The sequence below is a fragment of the Vulpes vulpes genome, chromosome 14 (genome assembly GCF_048418805.1).
Source record: "Vulpes vulpes isolate BD-2025 chromosome 14, VulVul3, whole genome shotgun sequence".
NCBI lineage: Eukaryota > Metazoa > Chordata > Mammalia > Carnivora > Canidae > Vulpes > Vulpes vulpes.
In genome coordinates, this window is record NC_132793.1 from 87,755,370 (window position 1) to 87,778,107 (window position 22,738).

The window sequence follows — 22,738 nt, forward strand, 5'->3', positions numbered from 1 at the left end:
AATGTTGGGTGTGGGGTAGGCGGGGACCCTTAGCCGAGGAGGTAGGCACTGGGAGAGGCTCATGGCTCCCTCCTTCTCCTTTTAGGGTGCTCTTGAAGTGGTACTCCCCAGCATCTAAAGACCCCCCTGGGAAACACAGAACCTGAATGCACATTGAGATATAAGGTGGCTCCTCCTTGATGGGCTACAGTATGGCCTTCTGTCTTCCAGGTTAAAAACTCCTAGTTACAAATCAGAGATGATAATATTTTAAAAAGAGAGAGAGACATAAGAAACAGAAGAAAAAAAAAAAAACTATTGACAGCAGGGAAAGTTGGAAATGACTCCAGAGTTCTATTATAAAAATAATCGTCGTAATAATGATATTATGTTCCATTTTTCAATGCCAGAGTGACATCGTGCTACCAAGGAAACTGTTTAAATCCTGTATTTTCCAAACAATTCTGTTTCCTTTGTTGATGTCATGTGTTGGGGATGCCACAACATGGCCCCAGATGTCATTTGAATTCTTTCACATCGGTTGGCACACGATGGGGAGAAAGGTTTTCCAGAATGACGCTGGCAGATTCCTGAGCTGTGTGGGGCTACCCGGCCGTGCCCCTGCACCCGGGGTCCCCTGCACCCCAGGGTCACAGTCTGTGCGGCCCTGAAAAGTACAGAGCAGGTGTGCACGGAGCCCCCTTGTGTGCTTTCAGGCATCCGCATGCTGGACGGCGACGTGACGGATGTGGTTGAGGCCAAGTCGCTGGGCATCAGACCCAACTACATCGACATTTACAGCGCGAGCTGGGGGCCAGACGACGACGGGAAGACGGTGGACGGGCCTGGCCGACTGGCTAAACAGGCCTTCGAGTATGGCATTAAAAAGGTGTGAGTCATCCGGGCTACGGTGGATCTCTCGGGTGGGGGAAATAGTAAAAAAAATTTTAACAATAAAAAAAATTAGAGTGACACAGGCCAGAGTCCTAAAGTGGGACTAGGAAGGCCCTGCTGTGCCTCGACCAGTGTGATAGAGGAGTCATTTCGGGGCTCAGGGAAGTGGCTCTCTACCAAACTATTGGTAGAGAATATGGCTATTCCAGCAAGTGCTGGCTGGTCACCCACCAAGCCCAGGACTCTGTGCCTTGAAGCCTGACAGCCCCCAACTAAGGGGTGTGTGCAGGTGGGCAGTAGGGGTCTTAGCCTAACTACCTGGCCTGTTACCTGAACTGTGTAGGTAGAAGGAGTGTCCTGGGCCTTGAACCACCTGCCCAGAGAAACAACCAGCCATGGAGCTTCCTGTGTCCATCATGGACTGTGCACTAACCCAACATCCCACTCCTGCCACTGAACAGATAGTCTTGGCCTTATTGACCTCACTGCCAGCACACAGCCTAACATGTTTAGGATTTCTTGGGTAGTGCCTCACCAAGGACTAAACAGAGCAAACATCCAAGCATGGGTTCTCCACTGACTGACTGAGGGGAAGCAGAGGAGGCTGGCAGGCTTCTCCTCTTCGGGCCAGGAGGCCTACCCACAGTCACTCTGTGATCATTAGTTCTGGATCCTTGGGAGTCAAAATTGCAGGGGAAGGGGAGAGAGGATCTGGAGATGACCCAGTTCTTATAAGCCAAGTGGTGAGGCAGATTTCTGGGTGAGGACAGCTTCTTGGAGTAGACAGACAGAGCTGTGGTCAGTGGCTGGGTAGCCCTGGGTGGCCCAACAAGCTCCAGCCCAGAGTTTAAGATATGGCCTGGTCATGCTGGTGGGGCTTTGGGCAGGAAGTCCAAGCATCCCTGGGCCATCATTCATATTTCCAACTTCTCTTAAGGGAGATGGGACAGTATGGTTGTAAAGGGGAGTGGTTCCAGTCCCTTTTATTATTTATGCTTTAAAACATTTTTTTATGATGAGACAAGCACTGGGTGTTATACTCTATGTTGGCAAATTGAGTTTAAAATATAAGAAAAAATTTTAAAACATTTGTTAAAATACTTAAAATACTGAGGTCCTTATTTTATTATAACCTGTGTACCGTGATTAAAAGGTGATTAATAAATATTTAATGAACAAATCAAATATTATCAGACGATTACATTAAAAGCAGCCTTTCTTTGTCTCCCCTGCCCATCCCCTAGTTCTGATCATTTTCTGTGACTTTTTTATGAGGTTTGAATCTTTATCTCTTAGAATGTCCCCAACCTGGCATTTGACCTCATGGTCATGCTTGGGATACCATATATCTTCTTTTGTCTTCCATGACTCTAAGAAAATGCAAAGGCTGCTTCCGTCAGGTTGCTGAGCACCTGAGCTGTGCCAGGTGCTGGCTCAGGAATGCTGGCAGGGTCAAGTGTGACCAAGTCACCTGCTGCCTACAAGGGACTGCCAAGTAAAAATATCTTTCCAGTGCTCAGCTTCTGCTACCCACTAAATCACATGGATCTCACTCTTGATGACAAGTGGAACACCCTAAAAGTGAAGCTTAATTTAAACTGTAGATTAGAGATCACATTTTCTGTGTGGAAGATACTGCTTTGAACAGCATCAATCCTAAACCTGTGTCATGCTATAAGATGATATCGAAAGATTTGATGTCTTAGGACAGGACCCCGCATTTCCTGGAGAGGTCAGTGATGGTTTTCAAATGATTGTTAGGTATCTCAACTCCACTTAGTTTTGTGTAGACTGAATCTGTACAGGACTTTGGAAAGTCTGGAGCCTCAGTGAGGGGCTCTTTGCATTTCAGATTCCAAGTAGCATTGGCTTTATCAGGCTGTCAGGGTAGTGAGGAAGTTGCAGAGGGAACCATGTGGCTCCTCGTCATTCTTGTCACAGTTTCTTGAAATACTGAGGTCATTTCATTTTTTCCCCAGTCATTCTGAAGTAAAATATGTCATATAGGGAGCCTTAAATCATAGCTGTCTGAAGTTGTCACTGAAAATCTCCTAGAAATGTGATGATCTCAAACCAATCCACATTCCCCCATCTGTTTTTCCTCCTCGATGCCCCATTTGTCAGCTACAATCTTTTTCTGTCAAGTCAAACTTCATCTCTGGTAGGTGATGTGGTTTGGTGGTAGGAGACTTCAGAGGCCATAATTTGGCATAGAAGTGAGTCTGACTCCTCACATGGCTTGTCATCCCCCAGCGGAGAGGCAGCCTCGCTGAGGCTAGAAACGCTGGCCTTGTCCAGATGCCGGGCATTTGCAACCCCTCAGAAACCATGCTTTGGAGTTCACAGATGACCCCTCCACCTCCCGGGGAAGGCACTGAAATATGTTTTGATTGGGTTGAGGTTGTAACTTTCCTAAACAGAAACACAAGTTCATGGCCAGGGTTGAACTGTCCCCTATAGCTTCTGGCCCGTGGCTTCCAAGACCTGGGAAGTGAAAATATAAAATGCTCAGAGACAGCTAAAACATCTCTTCAGACCTCTGATTCAGGTGTTTCCTCCACCTCATCCTTATGTCCTCTTTAGGAAAATTTGCAGGAGGAAGAGAAATGTTCTGAGGCCTTGACACTTGTGAGAATGGATTGGTCAAGGAATAACTGTGCAGCGTGAGGTGGAAGATGCGGGCCTTTGGCATTTTCAGCCCTTTGGTTATTCAAAGTGGGGTCCAGAAGCAACCACATAGGCATCACCTGGGAGCTCAATAGAAATGCAGGATCTCTGCGCCCCCACCCCAGACCTGCTGAGTCTGAGCCTGCCATGTAGCAAGACTCCCAGTGACCTGCGTGCATGCTCAAGTAGAAGGAGTACTGTCTGGGGGCCCTACTTTGCAAAGTGACAGCCTTTCATTAATAATTTGGAGTGGAGTGGGAAGCATCTTACAGATGATTCTCATGGAATAAAGTAGGCTCTGATGGGTTAAATACCTTTCTCTTTTTTTAAAAAAAGATTTTATTTATTTATTTTGAGAGAGAGAGAAAGTGAGAGGGAAGAAGCATGAGCAAGTTGGGGAGAGGCAGAGGGAGAAGCAAGCTCCCCACTGAGCAGGGAGCCCAATGCAGGGCTCGATCCCAGAACTCTGAGATCATGACCTGAACTGAAGACAGACGCTTTACTGACTCAGCCACCTAGGCACCCTAATATCTTTCCATTTTGATTTTAATTTATTTGAACTAGCTTCTGATTAATCTTTCCATATAGGGAATTATATGCCCAGACACACCATACCCATTTCTATAGTACTTTGTGCTTTCCAGAAGGTTGACCTTTTTTGCTAAATATGAGTAACCTTTCTGTTGAGCTCTTGGCCATGTGGACAGATCCACCTGGGAGACATGGAAAGCAGAATGAGCAAGGCAGTTTTGAGCAGCGAGCCTAAGGGATCTTCCATGGGCTCTGTTGAGAGCCTCTGGTTAGAAACTGAAGGAAATGTCAGAGTCATGACAAATAGGCACAAAAAGGCCAGAATCTTTTTCTACTTGGTCTACAAAGTGGAGGAACATGAGGCTTTCAGAGCAGGTGGGTCTGCTCAGCCCAGGGTGGATTTGTGTTGTTTCTGTTTTTTGTTTTTTTTTTTTTTAAGATTTTATTTATTCATGAGAGACACAGAAAGAGAGAGAGAGAGAGAGGCAGAGACACAGGCAGAGGGAGAAGCAGGCTCCATGCAGGGAGCCCGATGTGGGACTCGATCCCTGGTCTCCAGGATCAGGCCCTGGGCCAAAGGCAGGCGCTAAACTGCTGAGCTGCTCAGGGATCCCCCCAAGGTGGATTTGAACTCTGGGTGAGTGTGATGCATCCAGTCGACAGCAAAACTTGAGTTGAACTCTGTGGAGATCTCAGGATTTTGTTGCAAGTTTTCTTTAAATTGGCCAGTTGTTGAGCAGAAGTATCAATTTCCTTCCACATGTTTGGGGAGGAGGGTGCTTGCTAGGACACCAAAGTTATCAGCCCTTGTGGGTCCAGTTTCACAGAGATGGGTGTTGGCACTGATCTCTGGGGTTGGGTGTGTACCACCAACAGGTCCAGCCACTCAGAATGGGTCAGTTCCATCTTGGATTAGTTCATCTTTAACTAGTGTTTGTGACTGGGACAGGCACTTGGTTGGGTCAGAAATCATTGATTCTATGAGTGTGGGATAAAACAGCTGCCAGAACCGAGCCACTATCTTTCAAAGATTCGCTTTCACTTATATGTTCTTATAAATGAAAACTTACACACAGGTGAGGCTGCTGGCCTTGGCTGGCATTGACCATCTGACTACTATTTTTTTTAATGTTTTATTTATTTATTTGAGAGAGAGAGAGAGAGAGAGTGCACAAGCAGGGGGAGGGGCTGAGAGAGAGGGAGAAGCAGGCTCCCTGCTGAGCAGGGACTCAATCCCAAGATGCCTGGATCATTACCTGAGCCCAAGGCAGACAACCTACTGAGCCACCTAGGTACCTCATCTGACTACTTTAATGACTACCCATGGCAGAGACTCTGGGGAGCTCTCACAGGGTGGCCACAAGAGGCCATAGCATTATGGACTATGACCCATTTTACCTGTTTATCCTTCACCCAGAATTTGCTGTCCCATCCCTTCTTTTCAAAATCTTACCTGTTCTCCAAGACTTGTGCTTCTTCTTCTGGGTTTTTTAGGAAAATTCGCCCTCTGCCCCACAGGACCAGCTCTTTCATTGCCCATAGGACCAGCCCTTTCAATCTTGAAAAAAATTAATGTTGTAAATTTGGCAGCAACTTTCATCTCAGTGATACTTGTGGCACTGCTTGCTCTTTGTGATGATAGGTCATTATGATGGAAATAACAGGCATGACTCTGGGACAGAATATCTCTTTGAGGGCCCTTGCTTTTCCCATGAGGAACAGAGATGTCTTTCCGGGCCACCTTCTCAGTGCCATGCTGTGATTCAGCAGTGCTCCATTAATAAAAACGAGCCCACAGAACCATGTGGCATCCAAATAGTCTGAACACATCCTTCTCCAACCCTTTGGAAGGGACATTTGGAAGGAAGGACTTTCTGCTGGTGCGAGACCCAACCTGCAAGGTTCTGACTACCAGGCCTGACACCTTCTCCTTCTTCCTGTCTAGGGTCGGCAGGGCCTGGGCTCCATTTTCGTCTGGGCATCAGGGAATGGCGGGAGAGAGGGGGACCACTGCTCCTGTGACGGCTACACCAACAGCATCTACACCATCTCCGTGAGCAGCACCACGGAAAATGGCTACAAGCCGTGGTACCTGGAGGAGTGTGCATCCACCTTGGCCACCACCTATAGCAGCGGCGCGTTTTATGAGCGGAAAATCGTGAGTGCTCTTAACCAAGACAGAGCTTAGGATGCACGCCTGCCACCCCTTTGGGGGAAGTTTCTTTCCCTCTTTGCAAAAAGATGAGCCAGGTTGAGGCCAGTTTGAACCAGATCCCAGAGTACCGACCTCACCCATCAGTGAGCTGATTGTCCTAGAGGGAAACCCCAGTCCTTTGGCAACCATCCTCAGACCCTGCCTTTCTAATTTTTGCACTAAATACCAATTAAAACCCTCTCTGGCTTTAGGGATCTAAAAATAGCATTTAAGAATGGGGTGCATTCTCTGTGCCATGTCTCCTTTTAGCTCTCTAAATTTCTGTGGTCACACTGCTTGGGATCCAAGTGACCGGTTCAGTGTCAGTGTGCCAAATAGAGTTAAGAGAAAGTCTTGATTTTATACTGAAACATTTTGGAGATCCAAGTGTTCTTCTGGGCCATTCATTCTCCCCAACAAAAGGACTTTCCCTGGACACTTCAAACTGTGCCGTGGTTTCTGTCTGTTTCGCTCACTTCAGTGAACATCAAGTGTGATTTATCTTTTAAAAAGTGACTGTTTTCTTTTAGTAGATGGGTGGAATTGGTGCTTCCTCCTTCCCTGCAGGCTCTCCTACCTTAAGCAAAGTAAGAAGGGGGAGGATTTTTGAGCTGAAATTAATGCGGAATTCAAATGCACAGTCATTAAGTTGGTTTTTAGACGTTTAAAAAAATGAGACCGGGGAGCTGGCCAGACATGGTTTAATTTTCAGGCAAGCTCACTAGCATCTTTTTATTTCTCCTGCTGCCAAGCCACATCTCTAGAAATTATTTGCAAATTTATTTTTACATCTTTCTGTGGGAGCATATAGGCTCCCTGTTTTCCACTTTGCTCCGTACCAGTTGAAGGGTCGGCCACGGCTGCCGGGCCGCCAGCCTGGTAGCAGCCCGGGCTAGTTAACTAAGGTATTAATTTATTTTCCTTTTCTACTGAAGCATGCACCCCTGAGACAGGCAGCTGAGATTCTGAACGGTGTCCTGTTCATTTAGGCATCTAGCTCATTTGAACACAGACTTGCTGGAGTCTTGTTAAACAGGCCTGCTGGCTGGAGGTGTATGAGGTGGAGATTGTGTCATCGAACACTTTGTACTAGAGGCTTCATGCTGGGACAACTGTGTCTCCCATTCCTGGGAGCAGGGCTTGCAGCTTTATCTGCTTAATTAATCATACTGCGTGAGCAGGCATCTTAGGCATAAAATGCCTTAATTCTTTTCTTTTTTTTTCTTCTTTCTTTCTTTCTCTTCTCTGAGCAATACCATATGGGTCAGAAGGGTATAGTGGAGAGGAGGATAAAAGAGAAAAATCATTTAGTTGTACCTGCCGTGCTGGGCTTTGGGATTCTTTGAGTGTGGATGGTATTTTTGTCAAGTTTGTTGTTGTTGCTGATGTCATTTTCAGGTCAACCAGAGCCAAGATTTTGCTCCGAGTCCCTTTAGAGAACCCACAAGGGTATGGGTAACTGCTCTGGATGGTTGGCAGTTTGCAATCTCTTTGGTTCAGGCAGGTGTCAGCTGGAAATCCAGGATCTGTCCCACCCATGCTCTCCTTTCCTCTCTGTCCAGCAAATGCCAGTGTTCGCCTGGGGGAAGGGATTGCCCAATGCTGACACATGACTCAATAAAAGGAACAACACCTAGCAGAGCATCTCTCATTCATGCCTTGGCTCTTTCTTTCATTCACTAAACTTGAGCAGAGTTCCAAATGCATGACGTTGGGTCTCAGGAAGTGGGGGCTGCCCCGCCTTGGTTAAGCCATTCCCTCCCTTCAGATGGGCCCCTCTGCTTGCTTCCTCATAGCCTTTTCTTAGAGGCTGGCCTCCTAACCCAGACACCCTCAGTGTCCCTCCCTGGGCAGCACTTACTGAATGCCAGTATGTCTCAGGTACCAGCTGTGACTCTTACCAGAAGTCTTGTGAAGGACGTATCATGATGCCTGTTTGCAGATGAAGATCCCAGGGTCAGAAGATGCATCATTGTCCCAACTTCCCTGCCCTAAGCTGCCCCTCCTAATATCAGGGAGAGGAGGAGGCAGGTCTCTGCCAGGGTTTCTGTGGGATCTTCCCAGTATATGTGTGTGAGACAGGCTGGATCCTGTCTCACTGGGTGATCGTCAGCCCAACCGACCTGTGAGGATGGAAGATGCTCTGCTAGAAAGAGGATCTGGATTGTTATGACTGGGGAAATTCATTCTCCAGGGCTATGCAGCTCGGCTACTGGAATCTTGCATTTAGTGTGGGTCTTGCTTCCTATGCTCTTGTAACAAATTATCCTAAATTTAGCAGCTTAAAACAGCACAGAATTCTCATCTCACAGTTCAGGAAGCCAAGCAGTGCAGCAGCCTTGACTGAATCTGTATTCTGAGTCTCCAGAGGCTGAAATCCATGTGCCAGCTGGGCCGGGTTCTTTTCTAGAGGCTCTCGTGGAGAATTCGTTCTGTGCTCATTCAGGTTGTTGGCAGACTTTAGTTCCTCGTGGTTATAGGACTGAGCTCGGATTTCCTTGTGGGCTGTCTGCTAAGGGCTGTTTTCAGCATTTTCGGCTGCCCACATTCTTTGGCTTCCATTCCCCCATCTCTCCCTTCTAAGCTGGCAAAGATGGTTTGGGTCCCCCTTCTGCCTCAGCTCTTTGACACACTTTTCTGCCTCCTTCCATTTTCCAGGGCCCTACAATTACATCAGGCCCCCTGGATAATCCAGGATATTCCCACTGATTTAAGGTCTGCTGGTTAACTACCTTAATTCCACCTGCAGAGCGCACAGGAGTAGCTGAGGGCCAGAATCTCATCTGGCACACGTGAACCCACGTGTGGTGATTCCACAGTGCTGCTTCTCCACTTCAGTTCATGGGCAAGGTACAAATCAGTCTGTGCACTAGAGAGGTCCAGAATCAATATCCCCACCCAGCTGGGAGCCTATGCCCCAGAGGAAGGCCTGCAGAGCTTCCCCAGTGTGCAATCAGCTCTTCCCAAGGAGAGTGGCCAGCCTTGTCGTCTCCCACAGCAGGCCCTGTGAAGGTAGAGAACACTCCAGGTTTCTCTGCTGCTGCAGATGGAACTGGGTGCTTTGGGACACTGTCAACTATCTGAGGAGGATGTCCTGGTGGGGAGTGATCTGTAACTTTCTGTGACTGGTCTCTGATCTGGCAGAGATGGTCTCTGGGTCACTTGCGCACCCCCCCCACCCCACCCCCCTGCCTACCGCCGTGTTTCCAGCTGCTCTGATGTCAAATGTGACTTGGGGTTGTTAACATGGGCTACGGCAGGTGGTCTTGGCTTGGGGGCTCTGCCACAGAGGACCCCTCTTTGCTTCATTCTGCCTTATCTTTGTGTCTTAGCCCACACTCCGCAGCAGTGAGGTTATACGGCTTCCTGCTGCTCGTCTTCTCTGCCTTGTCTCCCTGTTCCCACCCTGTGATTAGCTCACCCCTGCAGCAGTTCCGTGTTCTACGAATAAGAGCAAAGTGGATGAGCAGGGAGGAGCAGACACAAACCTTGATTGCAGAGATACATCTGTGTAGTATCTTTTCCGACTAGGGGCCACACCTGTCCAGGCATAGCATCTTGAGCAGCCTCTGACATCTTCTGAGAGCTAACTTCACCTCTTGCTGCCCTGTCACCCAGGTTACCACGGATCTGCGGCAGCGCTGCACAGACGGCCACACAGGGACCTCAGTTTCAGCCCCCATGGTGGCGGGCATCATCGCCTTGGCTTTAGAAGCAAAGTAAGTTCCCACTTCCCTCCCCCTCTTTTCTTTTGTTTTCTCTTTGCTTTTATTGCAGTAAAATACACATAACATCAAAGTTACCATTTTAACCATTTTTTAAATGGACATTTCATCAAGCACATTCACCTTGCGTAACTATCACCATCGTTCATCTATGGAACATTTTCATCATCCTAAACCCATTAAGCAGTATCTGCCTGCACTGGTCAGCTAGGATGTCATAACAAAATACCACAGACTGGGAGGTTTAGACAAAAGAAATAAATGATCTACCAGTTCTGGCAGATATAAGTCTAAGATCAAGGTGCCCAGCGGTGTTGGTTTCCTCTGAGGCCTCTCTCCTTGGCTTGTAGATGGCCACCTTCCCCTTGAGTCCTGACACGGTCTTCCATCCATGTGTGTGTCTAGATCCTTTTATAAGGACACCAGTCATAGTGGCTTAGGGCCCACTCTAAAGATCCCATTTTACCTTAATTACCTCTTTAAAGACCCTGTCTCCAAATAAAGTCACATTCTGAAGGACTAGGGGTGAGGGCTTCAATATATAAGTTTGGGAGGACACAGTTCAGCCTACAACACTCCCTGTGAACCCTTCTCCAGGCACTAGCAATCACCATTCCGCCTTTTGTCTCTAAGAGTTTGACTGTGCTAAACACCTCATGTAAGTGGAATCATACAGGATTTGTGTTTTATGACTGGCTCACGTAACAGTGTCCTCAAGGTTTATCCATGATGTAGAGTGGGTCAGGATTTCCTTCCTTTTTATGACCACCCTTAATGGATATGAAGAGATTCCTTTCCTTCTTTTTCCTTTTCCGTTTTTTTTTTTTTTTATGTTTTTAAAGATTTTATTTATTCATGAGAAACACAGAGAGAGAAGCATAGACACAGGCAGAAGGAGAAGCAGGCTCCATGCAGGGAGCCCGATGTGGGACTCAATCCAGGGACTCCAAGATCACGCCCTGGGCTGAAGGCAGTGCTAAACCCCTGAGCCACCTGGGCTACCCCCTCTTTTTCTTTTTTAAAACTCACCATCTCCACAGATTGCTGAGTGGGCCAGAACCCCAAGCCTACCTCCCATTCTGTGTCACAGACCAAAATTCCACTTTGGGCTGCTACAGGTGCTCTTTATAAACTTTAGTTAATAAAACTGAGAATGCAGTGGTGACATTTTATCTGTCACAAGCCAAATAAAAACTCTAGAATTTTAGTGTCTGGATGATCAGAGAGAAGAGAGAGTTTACTACATATACAATCATGGTGTCAAAAACAAATTTAGATTGGACATCAAAACTAGCTCAGAACAACCCTGCCATTTGAGATAGTCAGTTGTTGTCAAGATTTTAAATGATTCAGAAAATCATATTTGGGTTAATTAAATCCTGACAGTTATGAATGTTTACATATTGGTTTGTCCAAGGCGAAGAGCATACAACTCAAATGCTATCAGTTTAACAAAGGAATAGCTAAATATTTTTTATTTTTAGGCCAAAATGTTAGCTTCTGTGTCCTGAGGCTCTTTAGGAAAAAAAAAAAAAAAAAAAAAAACACGAAATAATTACTTACTTGTGTGGAAAGTGGCATTCACAAACTTAGCAATTCACTGTTTTATATTTCCTTCCATTCCATAATAGAAACACGCAAGGAATTTTGTTAGTCAAAACTAAATAGAAAATAAGCTTCATTTCATGCCAGCCTGTCCCATTAAACTTGGCCTATGGACACATGAAAACTCTGGTAGTCATCTTCCTCACCCTTTTAGCTCCTCCTCAGAAATTTCCAGGTAGCTTGTCAAGCAAACTTCATGCTAGTCAAGAAAACAGCTTCAGCTCAGAGCATTTAAACCTGCAGAACTGGTCAAGGAAGGGACAAGTTATAACAAGGGACCCTGCAGACCCGAGGTGAGGAGATTGGAGACCAGGATAGCTCAGATGTCCAGAGAGTAGGCCTGCTGCTCGTGTGCCTAGCATTGCCTTCAAATTCTGCTCACTTCTACTGTAGAAGGCATCAGGACCAAGCCAAATATTCCTGAGTGGAGAAGGTCTCAGGGGGTCAGGGAGGGCCTGTGGACAGCATGTAACAAAAATGAAGAAAAACCCTCATGGGTAAGAATGGTGCAAAGGTCATCCTGGTTTGTGGCCCTCTTGGGACTTCTCATCAGTCCCACCTTCATTGAAAAACATTTTCAATACCATGTCTTAGCTTTGTTGTTCATACAACTATATATATTTATTTATAGTATTTTGTTTATTTTTTATTTATTTGAGAGTGAGAGTACAAGTAGAGTACAGGGGAGTGGTAGAGGGAGAGGGAAAAGCAGACTCCCCCTTGGGCAAGAAGCCCAATGTGGGGCTCAATCCCAGGCCCTGAGATCATGACCTGAGCCAAAGGCCAGATGCTTAACCAACTGAACCACCCAGGGCCCCCTACAACTGTATGTTTTTTTATTATTAGAGTCCAAAATAAAATGGACGTCCTCATAATGAGATGATTTCTAACATTCTCCCTTTCTGCACCCATTCTGTCCTGAACTCTGAAGCTCATGCTGCCTGACATCTGTTGCTGAACTCCTAGGTAGACTGGCTATAGCCATCCTTGAAAGGCCCTGTTGACAGGAGCAGTAATTTGCCAGGTCACACAGGTAACAAGGAGCACAGCCCCATCAGCTCTGGCTGAACTCTAAAGCCTATGCCTGTATGTAAGGGTGAGAGGCTTTGGGCCATGTGGGGCCTCAGAATCACCCCTGAATGATGAGGTTGGCCATGAGCCCTCAGGAGAGGCATTAGGTAAAGGGAGAAAGCCAAGCAAGGGCCTGGAAACTTCACTGATAGACATCATTGTGGGGAGGTGGCTAGGAGGCCAGTGAGGCCCTCTTACAGTGGCAGGAGCATGCTGAAGAAATCAAAGAAGACTGAGGCTAGCAACTGCAGAGTGAGCCCCAAGAGAGGATGCATGTGTGCTCCAAGACTCAAACCACAGTGAGGTCCCAGGGGACAACACTTTCCAAAGTGGAAATGTAAAATGGTGCAGCCACTGTAGAATCCAGTGTGGGGATTCCTCAAAAGCTTAAACAAAGAATTACCATGTGATCCTATAATTCCACTTGTGGGTATATACCCAAAAGAATTGAAAGCAGATACTTAAAGAGCTCTGTGTACACTATGTTCATAGCAGCATTACTCACAGTAGCCAAAAGGACAAGGTATCTGGAGTACCTGTTGAGAGATGAACGGATACACAAAATGTGGTTCATACAAGCCTTCAAAAGGAAGGGAATTCTGACACCTGCTACATACAACATGGATGGACCTGGAGGATGTTATGCTGAGTGAAATAAGCCACTCACAGCAGGACCCATACTGTGTGGTTCCATTTATATGAGGTTCCTAGAGTCATCACATTCATAGACACAAAGCAGAATGAAGTGGTCAAGGAAGGGGCTGGGGGCAGAAGGAAATGGGCAGAGATGGCACAGAGTTCCACTTGGGGAAGATGAGATGGGTGGTTTTTGTTGGACGTAAAACAATGTACAGGTACTAATTGGCTCTGCACTCTGCCCCGAAAAATGGTTAAGGTGGTCACTTTTATGTTATGTATATTTTTAAACACACACAAAGAGTAGGTGACAGGAAAAATAGTTGTGGCCACTGTGGGTGGGGGCAGGCCCTAGTCAAGAGGAGCAGGTGCAGGCTGCACAGAGGGTACTTCAGCCTCTGTCTGGGACCTGGTCTTTTTTTTTTTTTTTTATAAATTAATTTTTATTGGTATTCAATTTATCAACATACAGAAAAACACCCAGTGCTCATCCCATCCAGTGTCCCCCTCAGTGCCCGTCACCCATTCCCCCCCACCCCCTGCCCTCCTCCCCTTCCACCACCCCCAGTTCGTTTCCCAGAGTTAGGAGTCTTCATGTTCTGTCTCCCTTCCTGATATTTGGGACCTGGTCTTGATGCTGTGGGCTAAGGGGGTGATGATAGAGTCTCATTGTAAGTTGGATCCTGGTTTCCTGTGGTGTTAAAAAGGCAAGACAATGTTTCATAGACTCAAAAAACTCTGATAGTGGGCATGTGTGAAACATTTCCCCTTTGCACCAAACAAATGCTTTAAGAAATTTAAGCATTTCTAAATTCTAAAGAAATTTAGAATTACTAACATCTCGAATGATAATCGGTAGCAGGTGGATCTACACCAGGTGGGGCTGGGCAGATGAGGACTTAAGTGTGCTCTCATGCACCGTGGAGTTTGCTTGTCTTGGTGAAGAGTAGCCCCCAATAGAGACATCAGGATGTCCCTCTCCCTGCTACAATTTCTTCTGTAGCCCTTGTTCACACTCAGGTACACCTTGGCAGCAGGGCTGGAGTTTTAGTGCTATGGATCTGAGGTCACCCACTGTACTATTTTGTCTTAGAATTTAATCCCTGGAAACCATTCTTTACATAGAGGTTATGTAAAAATGGATCTTCTGGGCTTCCTCAAGTCCCAACTTGGGGCTGGCTCCCGATGCACCACCACTGATGGACCTGGGTGGCCGTCCTTTTGATATGTGTGGGCTTCACTGGTCTGTCATTGTGTTTGCAGTAACCAGTTAACCTGGAGGGATGTCCAGCACCTGCTGGTGAAGACATCTAGGCCAGCACACCTGAAAGCCAATGATTGGAAAGTCAACGGTGCTGGTCATAAAGGTGCGGTGGTAGCTCCCACTGGGCTGGGCTGGGTGGGGATCGGCAGCCCATCCTGGAAAGCCCACTGGGTGACTTGCTGGAATCTGTATTAAAGGGATGACAGGAGCTTTTCAGAAAGAATTCCCAAATGGTATTGATTGTGTGTCACAAGAGTGAGAAGTATATAGCTAGAGGTTTAAGAAAAGTATCCTGGAACCTCCCACTGATATTAGGGAAAAAAACCTAAGATCAGTAGAATTCAAGGTCCCCTCAATGTCACGATTTTGGCCACATCCAGAGACCACCTGAACCAGTGTTGAAGTAATAGTTCTCTTTACCCTGACTTGCATTTTTTTTTTACATAATGACATACATTTTAAAAGGAGACTCTATTACATCCAGTTAATCACACAGGTTTGATGTCTATTTTTATTTTTTTTAATGCACATCAAAACAAATCCATGACCATTAAGATAAATAATGTTTATTTGTGTGCAGCCTAAGGGCATCTTGCATTCTTAGTCCTGAGTAGCTCCATGATTTTGAAACTGGCCCTCAGTTTCCTTATCTGTATAATGAGGACACTGTGACAGTTACGTAAGTTACTTTCTAACTATAAAACTTCTGTCTGTGTTATAGAAGTAACTCATAGAACAGCAAGGCTTCTTTCCCCAACCCAGCCTGGTACAGACTTAGGTTGTATGAAATCAACCCATGATCAGGGCTTGTAACCCAGATATTTGGAGCCTCTCTGGCAGATAATTATAGGACTCTGCCATTGGCTTTGTTTGTCTGGCTTTTTACCAGAGATACTTGAAAAAGATTTACATTCAGCCAGGGTATATTAGGGAGGACTTCTTTTTCCTTTTCTGAAGCTCAGGCCCAACTATTTTGACACTGAGCCTGATATTACTATCTGTAAAATATAGGGCAAGTGTTGTCACTGTAAGTTCCAAGGGACATTCCTTTTTAATAAGAAAGCCATTGACCAGGCCTAATGCATCTTTGTTTTGCAAGAATGGTGGTGGTGGTGGTGTGCTGTAACAAGAGCTGACCTACATTTCAATGTTGGCCTAATTAAATAGGAAAATAGATTGTATCTAGTTCTTGACCTTGCCTCTTAAATTAACTTTGGAACTCTCCTGCCATGGCCAAATTAAACACTGGATCAGGCCAACTCACAAGCACTCATGGTCTGTGTTCTGTGCAATGCCACTTTCCCAGAATGCCCTGGGAATTTAGCAGGGAAAAAAAAAATAATGATAAAAAAGATGTACCTGGCCTTGCTTTCTTGTTTATTACACATCATGGTCATGTGAACCAAGGGGTTTAAAGCTTTGTTTCTCTTGTCTGGTTTATGATTTGAGGAGCTCAGATGCCAACAAGTGCCTTCAGTGTACATAAACCCATCCCTGTCTCACACAAAGAAAGTGGCTACACCCTCTCAACACTTCCTTTTCATACTCTGCACTAAAATGGGCCACATTTCCTGGCCCGCACTCCTGACCTGAAGGAGTATAGTTCAGGGAGAATTAGGGAAAGCAGCTGGGATTTTGGAGCTGTCTGCAGAGGGGCTGGTCCCGCAGCTCAGGGCTTCCAGGCGATGGCTCATGTTCTTGCCACCCATGAGTGAAACGAGTGGTCTGTCCCAGGACCATGGCAGTTGCGGATGAGGTGCCCTGCATGGGAGCCAAGCAGAGTGTGAAAGCCAGGCCTTGCTTCATTCCTGGGGTGGGGGTGTGTGTGATTCTGAAGGCTCTGTCTTTTCAGTCAGCCATCTCTATGGATTTGGCCTGGTGGATGCAGAAGCCCTCGTCATGGAGGCAAAGAAGTGGACAGCAGTGCCTACGCAGCACATGTGTGTTGCCACCACAGACAAGAGGCCCAGGTGAGGCTCAGCTCAGGCTCCAGGTGGCTTTTCAGGAATGTCAGTGAGAACCGAACTCTCCTGTAAGGTACCGTGGAGGAGGTGTTCACACATACATTTCTAGTGCACATCTGTAGACACACGTGCATGTTGGGGGATGCATGCATGGTTGTATACCTATAGATGTGCCTGTGTTTTCTCTTATGGATTCTGGAGCTGTAAAAGAATCACTCCTTTTTTAAAAAATTTTTTAAAGATTTTATTTATTTATTTGAGAGAGGGAGAGAGCACAGAGAGAGAGAAACAGACTCCCTGCTGAGCAGAGAGCCCTACATAGGGCTCATGAGCCAGAGGCAGACACTTAACCCACTGAGCCACCGAGGCACCTCTAAGCCTGGGATTTTTTTTTTTTTTTTACCAAGCCTAAGTAATGTGCTGTAGGACCCTGGTTCATCTTTCTTCCATGATTAGGACACTCCCAGCATCACCCTTTGTAGTAGTTGTTCTAAATCAGGTACACTTGTTCATTGAAATTTTTGTTTAAAAAACAAAAGCAGCTACAAAGTAAATCGATAGCAAGGACCCTACTCCATTAGGAGAAGAAATCAGATCATTCCTCTGAATTCTGCCTTTGTCTCTATACTGTTTAAAAAGGAGAATGGTGTTTCTCTAGGCCTCAATATCTGATAAACAACAGAATGCTTTTTTCCCCCATAGGCGTAACTATTTATTACGTTTGGGAAAATGTGCGTTTGGAAAAAGAAATTTTGGAGTGATTATAAGTGACCCTTTCTTTATCAACAAATGCAGCTTACTCCCTTTGATACTGCCTCTTCTTTGAAAGCACCTACCTCTTATAATATGTTCTTTTGCTATAAAATGCTGAGAAAAATGTTTCTCGCTGCTGCCCGGCCTACAGTAGGAATTCAGAAAGTGTTTGTTGCCTGAGTAGCCATGGAAGGTGCTTTTGAAAAACTAAGTTTGCATCCTGCTGCTAGTTGTGAAGACTGAGTGCTGGGTGAGCCCTCCCAGGCCTGACAAGCCAGTCAGCCAGCAGCAGATCTCAATCTTTACATTTTCAAGCATCATTTTATCTGGGGAGCCTGAGCCTATCAATTCAGAAGAAAGTGGGAGGAGGTTCTCTGAGATAAAGAAGGTTTTGCTTTCTTTTGTTTTGCTTGTTGGAAAATGCCCTACGCACGGAGAATCAAACTCCAGGTAAGGGGATGCTGGGCTCCTGGGAGCTGGGTCCTGCCCTGAAAGGCCGCCACGTCCAGGCCCACTTCCTTCCCGCTGGTCTCCCCATCAGGGCGACTCCTGAATGAAGCATTCTTCTCCTGCCAGAAATAGTTTTAAGATGATAGAGTGGTGCCTAGATGGCGAAGGGTTGTTTTTATTTTTATTTAATTTTGTTTTTTAAGTGAAAGCACACAGAGTCTAGACAGCACAGGTTGAGGGAACCAGCCGTAACATACAGTATAACATTGTTCCTGTCCTTTGAGGGAAGAAAGAACTCTGCAAATTCTAAGAGAAGAATCAGACTTCTGTTTCAGAAGAAAAATCATCTTTACATTCAGCGGTTTAAGGCTCTTTCTAGAATATTCAGCTAACTTGCTATCCCAGAGCACTTGCTTCACTGCACACTCAATTGCTCCCAAGGACATAAGGGCCTCCATATAGAGAGAGGGAGAGGCAGAGGCCTCTATGTGGAAAGTAGAGGCCTCGTTTGTACCTTTGGGCTTTGTCTTCTGGCAGAGAGCTCCAGCCTACCTGTCAGGGTCTTTTGAACCAGGGCTGCTTAGCACCCCCAATGGTTATGGCCAGTTTCTTTCATCAGAGTTGTTGTCTAACTTTGCCCAAGCTGCTGGAGTCATTTGACTCCAGCATGAAAAGGTACTACATGAAAAGGTAGTATTCCCACACATCTGTTTTTTCCTCTCCTCACTGCCTTTCTCTGTGGTCCAGCTGTCTACTCTTGTAGCCTCATTTTGGTTTCTGCTTCTCATGGTGGAACCCCAGGTCTCTCTGAATGTCCCAGACCTGGCTTCATCTGCTTCCGATGGAAAAGAGAGTGTGGGGGGAGCTTCCTTATCTGGCCATCCCGTGTGTACCTGTGTGTGTAACAAGAGATACTTGACCTCTTTCCTCTTGGGTAGAAGAGAAAGGCCACCCTCATGTGATGAAGGTCAAGGAACTGTGCTCATTGAGCATCAAGTATAGACATCCTAGAGGAGGTTGTGGCCACATCTGCCATTTGTGCAGTAATGTCCCACAGGGTGCTGAGTCAGAAGGCCTGGGTGTTGATGGTCACATGCCAGGGTGGGAATGGAATGAAGAATGGTGACCTCTCCACCCTCTTCTGCCCTTCAGCCTCAACTTGGCCTTCCTCTCCTGGGATATGTCACAGCTCAGGGAGATAGTCCTCATGGCCCCTGTGGGAGGAATCAATGGGCCATCCTCTCTGCAGAGCCTCCCAACCTGTGCTCAGACACTAACAGTGCACCCACTGGACCCCAAATGACCACCCAGGCCCCTGTTGGTATTCCTCTGCTGGACTGCTCTGTCCCGTGCCACCCCGAATCGCACTCAGGCTGAAAGAAGCCAAAAGGCCAACAACAGCATAGCATAGGAGAGACCATGATGGAAGGAAGCTGGGCTGCCACTGCAGGCACAAGAGAAGAGCCCTATCAGGAAGCAACTGTTACTGATTTTCTTTAATTTAAAGAAAAGCCAAGCATTATGTCAACATTTCTAGTCTGGACACTGTACGTCTAGGGACTCTGGAGTTTGGGGTTTAGCCTGTCTCTGTCTAGATCCCTCTCCTGAGAGAGAATTAAAAGTCTCATGGAGCGTGGAGAAGGTCAGGAACCAGCCGTAACATACAGTATAACATTGTTCCTGTCCCTGCCTACCCCTGCCTATGCCTCTCACAGAAAGAGAGGGAACTGCAGGGGTTGGGGGTGGTGAGGAAGGAGAGGGGCCAGGCCTCCTGCTCCAGAACACCAGCCAGATCTCGCTGAGCCATCTCTTTATGGCCTGACAATTCCCCTTCCCCCCAAACAGACTGAGTCCCCCAAAACAGAGGCCATGGTGTCTGGCCCAGCTCTCTAGCACCCACAGTGCATCCCAGGAGCTGTCCATGAATGCTAAATCTAAAAGCAATGGCAAGGGGAAAATCACTGCAACTCGACAGGTATTTTGCAAAAGAGAATGCCTTGTAAACATTCCAACATGTGTAGGAGAGTTCCTTTCCTAGTCTTAGGCACAAACAGGTTTTTATCTACTTAGAACCGTTCTTCAGTTAGAGGAGGGTACCTGGGATCAAGACCCATGGCATTGCCTGTGCAAAACTGTCTGTCAGAGTAGGATAAGAAGGATGCTTTTATAACCTTTCTAAAAGTGAAAATGAGAATCAAGTTTAGTATTATTAATATGAATGAAAAAAAAAGCCCAGCTATTAAATATCTTGTTTGACCCTTAGGATGTTTCTAGCCAACACTTCCCTTGTGTCTTTAAAAATCCAGGCTCCAGTGAAACATTTTCTGACAGCCCCCTCTACTCCCTACTGGAAAAGCAGCAACAACAGCAGGGGCTCTTCAAGCAATAAGACCTTATCTAGTTCTCTTTAGTTTTTAGTAGATTTGGCAGGTTACCACCCAGACAGAGTTTATGGTTTAGTGTGGGTTGTCTTTTACTTAAAGGACTCACACCACCCCAAAAATATACTTAAGTCCTAACGGCTTTGAATATTAAGAATTCTCTGTAGGCTGGACCATACATTTATAGATGTTCAAGAATTAACTGTGGATTAACCATATACTACTTACTCTTCTGGGATTTCCTTAAACCAGACCACATGCCATGGTGACTTTCTAACAACTCTACTTGGAAATATGTAGGTAGGTGTAATGGATAATGATTATCAGGTGCTTGCTGTGTGCCAGGCATTGTTCTCAGTGCTTTCTGTATACTCACACATTTGAAACAGCCAGCAAGGGTGTGTGAAGTTTGGGAACGGTTTTATTCCCCTTTTATATAGTGAGGAAACTGAAGCACAGAGAGGTGGCAGCGCTGAGCTGCTACCCCGGGCTGCCTGTCTCTGGAACCCATCTTGCCTCCCCTGGGAAGGAGCTCATCATGGGAACTCAGGAGTGACCTGCAAGTTCTCCAGGAGACACCTTTCCTCCCTCCCTTCTGCACCCCCAGCCAGCTGGGCCCTGAGGATGGGAAACACATTGGCTCTGGCTGCTTGCAGGTTCCTCCAGCTCTGACCAGCTATCAGCACCCCAGAGGCCAGGCCAGGCGTCTTGTCTGCAGCTTAGCTAGGCAAGTGGGAAAGGCCACATGGCTACCACATCCTGCTGGGGAAGTACCTACATGGCCAGGACCCACAACAACCCAGCTTCAGAATCCTGCTGTGCTGTGGCACACAGTCTGGTTTAGCATCTTTTTAAAAAGAGCCCCTCTCACATTTGGGCTCTGTCTGTACTGAGTGGGTTGCCTCCACACCCCACCTGGCACCTCTCTCTGGGACATCTCACTGTGTGCACTCCTGGATACCATAGGAGGCCCTTGCTTCTGGCTTCTAACACCGTGTCATTTTGTCACGAGGCATGGCAGGGTGTCCTAAGAAAATCTGTGCTCTGCTGTCCTGCCCCCAGGGGTGGTGGTGGTGGTGGTGGTGACCATACCTGGGTCCTGGTATTTGTCCTGCTTTCAGCCCCCTTGGAAACACTGGGTAACATTAGTAAGCTGCCTCTTTTCCTATAGCCTTTGCCCTGCCAGGCTTATCTTTTGCTGCAAATCTGCTCCCCCCAAATTATAAATGCAACTTCACTAAAAAATTAGTATTTGAATTTGAATAATGCAGCTAGTTTTCATTATACACAGTAGTTATGTTCTATGAAGTTACCACAAACACTGAATTTGCAAATACAGAGCCATCGCTCCTACAGGACATACAGGGTTAGGTTCCTATGAGCCTCTGGTCACAACATTTTCATCAACTGATCCAAACATAACTTTGTCTTATGTGTGTTTTTGTTTAAAAACATTTAATTTAATATATATTACTGATTCATTAGTATTGCCTATAAGGCCAATAGCTATAACTCATGTCTGAACGAAGCTCATCCAGCATATGTGTTTTCTCTAGAAGGTGCATCTCAGCCTTCCAGCACCTAGGAACCAGACGGCACCCCAGCAGTATGTGTGAAACCACCAACAAAAGAAATGAAAATGTGAAAAACATAGCATTAAAAATAGATCACAAGAAGGACACTTGTTCACAGCATGAGAGCAAAAACCAAAAGCCACAGTGTCACCTTGCTTGGCCTCACCTGTGCCCAGGTGAATAATGAGAATTGACTATATATCTAATTGTATTTTTCAACTCTGCATCAGATAGAATCTTAGAGCTGGAAGAAATCTTTACAGCCAGCATTTATTTCATACAGAAGAAAAATAAACGCTGTAAATTTAAACACTGTGTATTAAAACACCTTACAACTTAATGATGAGCAGCACGTCTAAATTAATGTACTGGATTCACCTCTTCTTCTTTTTTAAATTTTATTTCCAGCCTAAATGATGTGCTGTGGTTTCATAATCAAAAGTAATTTCATCTAAGGAAAATCCTAAACGTCAGTTAATACGAATAAGAAGTATATGGAATCTGTCTACCTTAGACTCCATGACCATTCTGTCAAGAATGCTCATCCTAGAACATAGGTCTAAGAAAGTGACTCTGAAGCTTCTTAATGTCCCCATTCAGATCACTCTGTGCCCTCCAACAGACCAAGTTGGTTTTGTACAGTTTTATTTAACAAGTACCCCAATTAACCCCTCTCCACTCTACTCATTACCCATTAGAAGGTCTGTGAAAGCGTCTTCTGGTTAATCTTCTGCTTCTTTCCACTATAATTGTCCTCAGTTCCGCAGCAACCTCATCTCTCCAAGACAAATACCAAATACAACGGGGGAGGGTGTCCCTGCTTTCTGCTTTGGCGGGGTTTGGAGGGGGGTGTCTTCACACACAGCATGATCTCAGAATTATCTGATGAGGAACTGGACCAAGCCTGCTCTTGCCCCCGCCCTGCAGCTTGGTAAGACATCATTGCCCTGGAAATGCTCTGTGCCAAAGCACAGATCTGCCCTTATAGATGAGCTGGAAAGAGGTCTTCAGGGTGGGAGTGAGAAATACTATCTTGTAGTGGGTTCCCAG

The 22,738-nt window shown here is 46.1% G+C and overlaps 1 protein-coding gene across 5 annotated transcripts in view; it reads left to right on the forward strand.

The window, feature by feature from the left end:
• PCSK6 (proprotein convertase subtilisin/kexin type 6) overlaps nt 1-22,738 on the forward strand; it is a 183,567-nt gene that overhangs the window by 98,914 nt on the left and 61,915 nt on the right. For all 5 annotated transcript variants that reach the window (XM_072737112.1, XM_072737113.1, XM_072737116.1 and 2 more), the window contains exons 7-11: nt 696-868; nt 6,017-6,229; nt 9,884-9,984; nt 14,566-14,669; nt 16,419-16,536. In XM_072737112.1, coding sequence (XP_072593213.1) covers nt 696-868; nt 6,017-6,229; nt 9,884-9,984; nt 14,566-14,669; nt 16,419-16,536 — 709 coding nt within the window. The remainder of the gene's footprint in view (nt 1-695; nt 869-6,016; nt 6,230-9,883; nt 9,985-14,565; nt 14,670-16,418; nt 16,537-22,738) is intronic.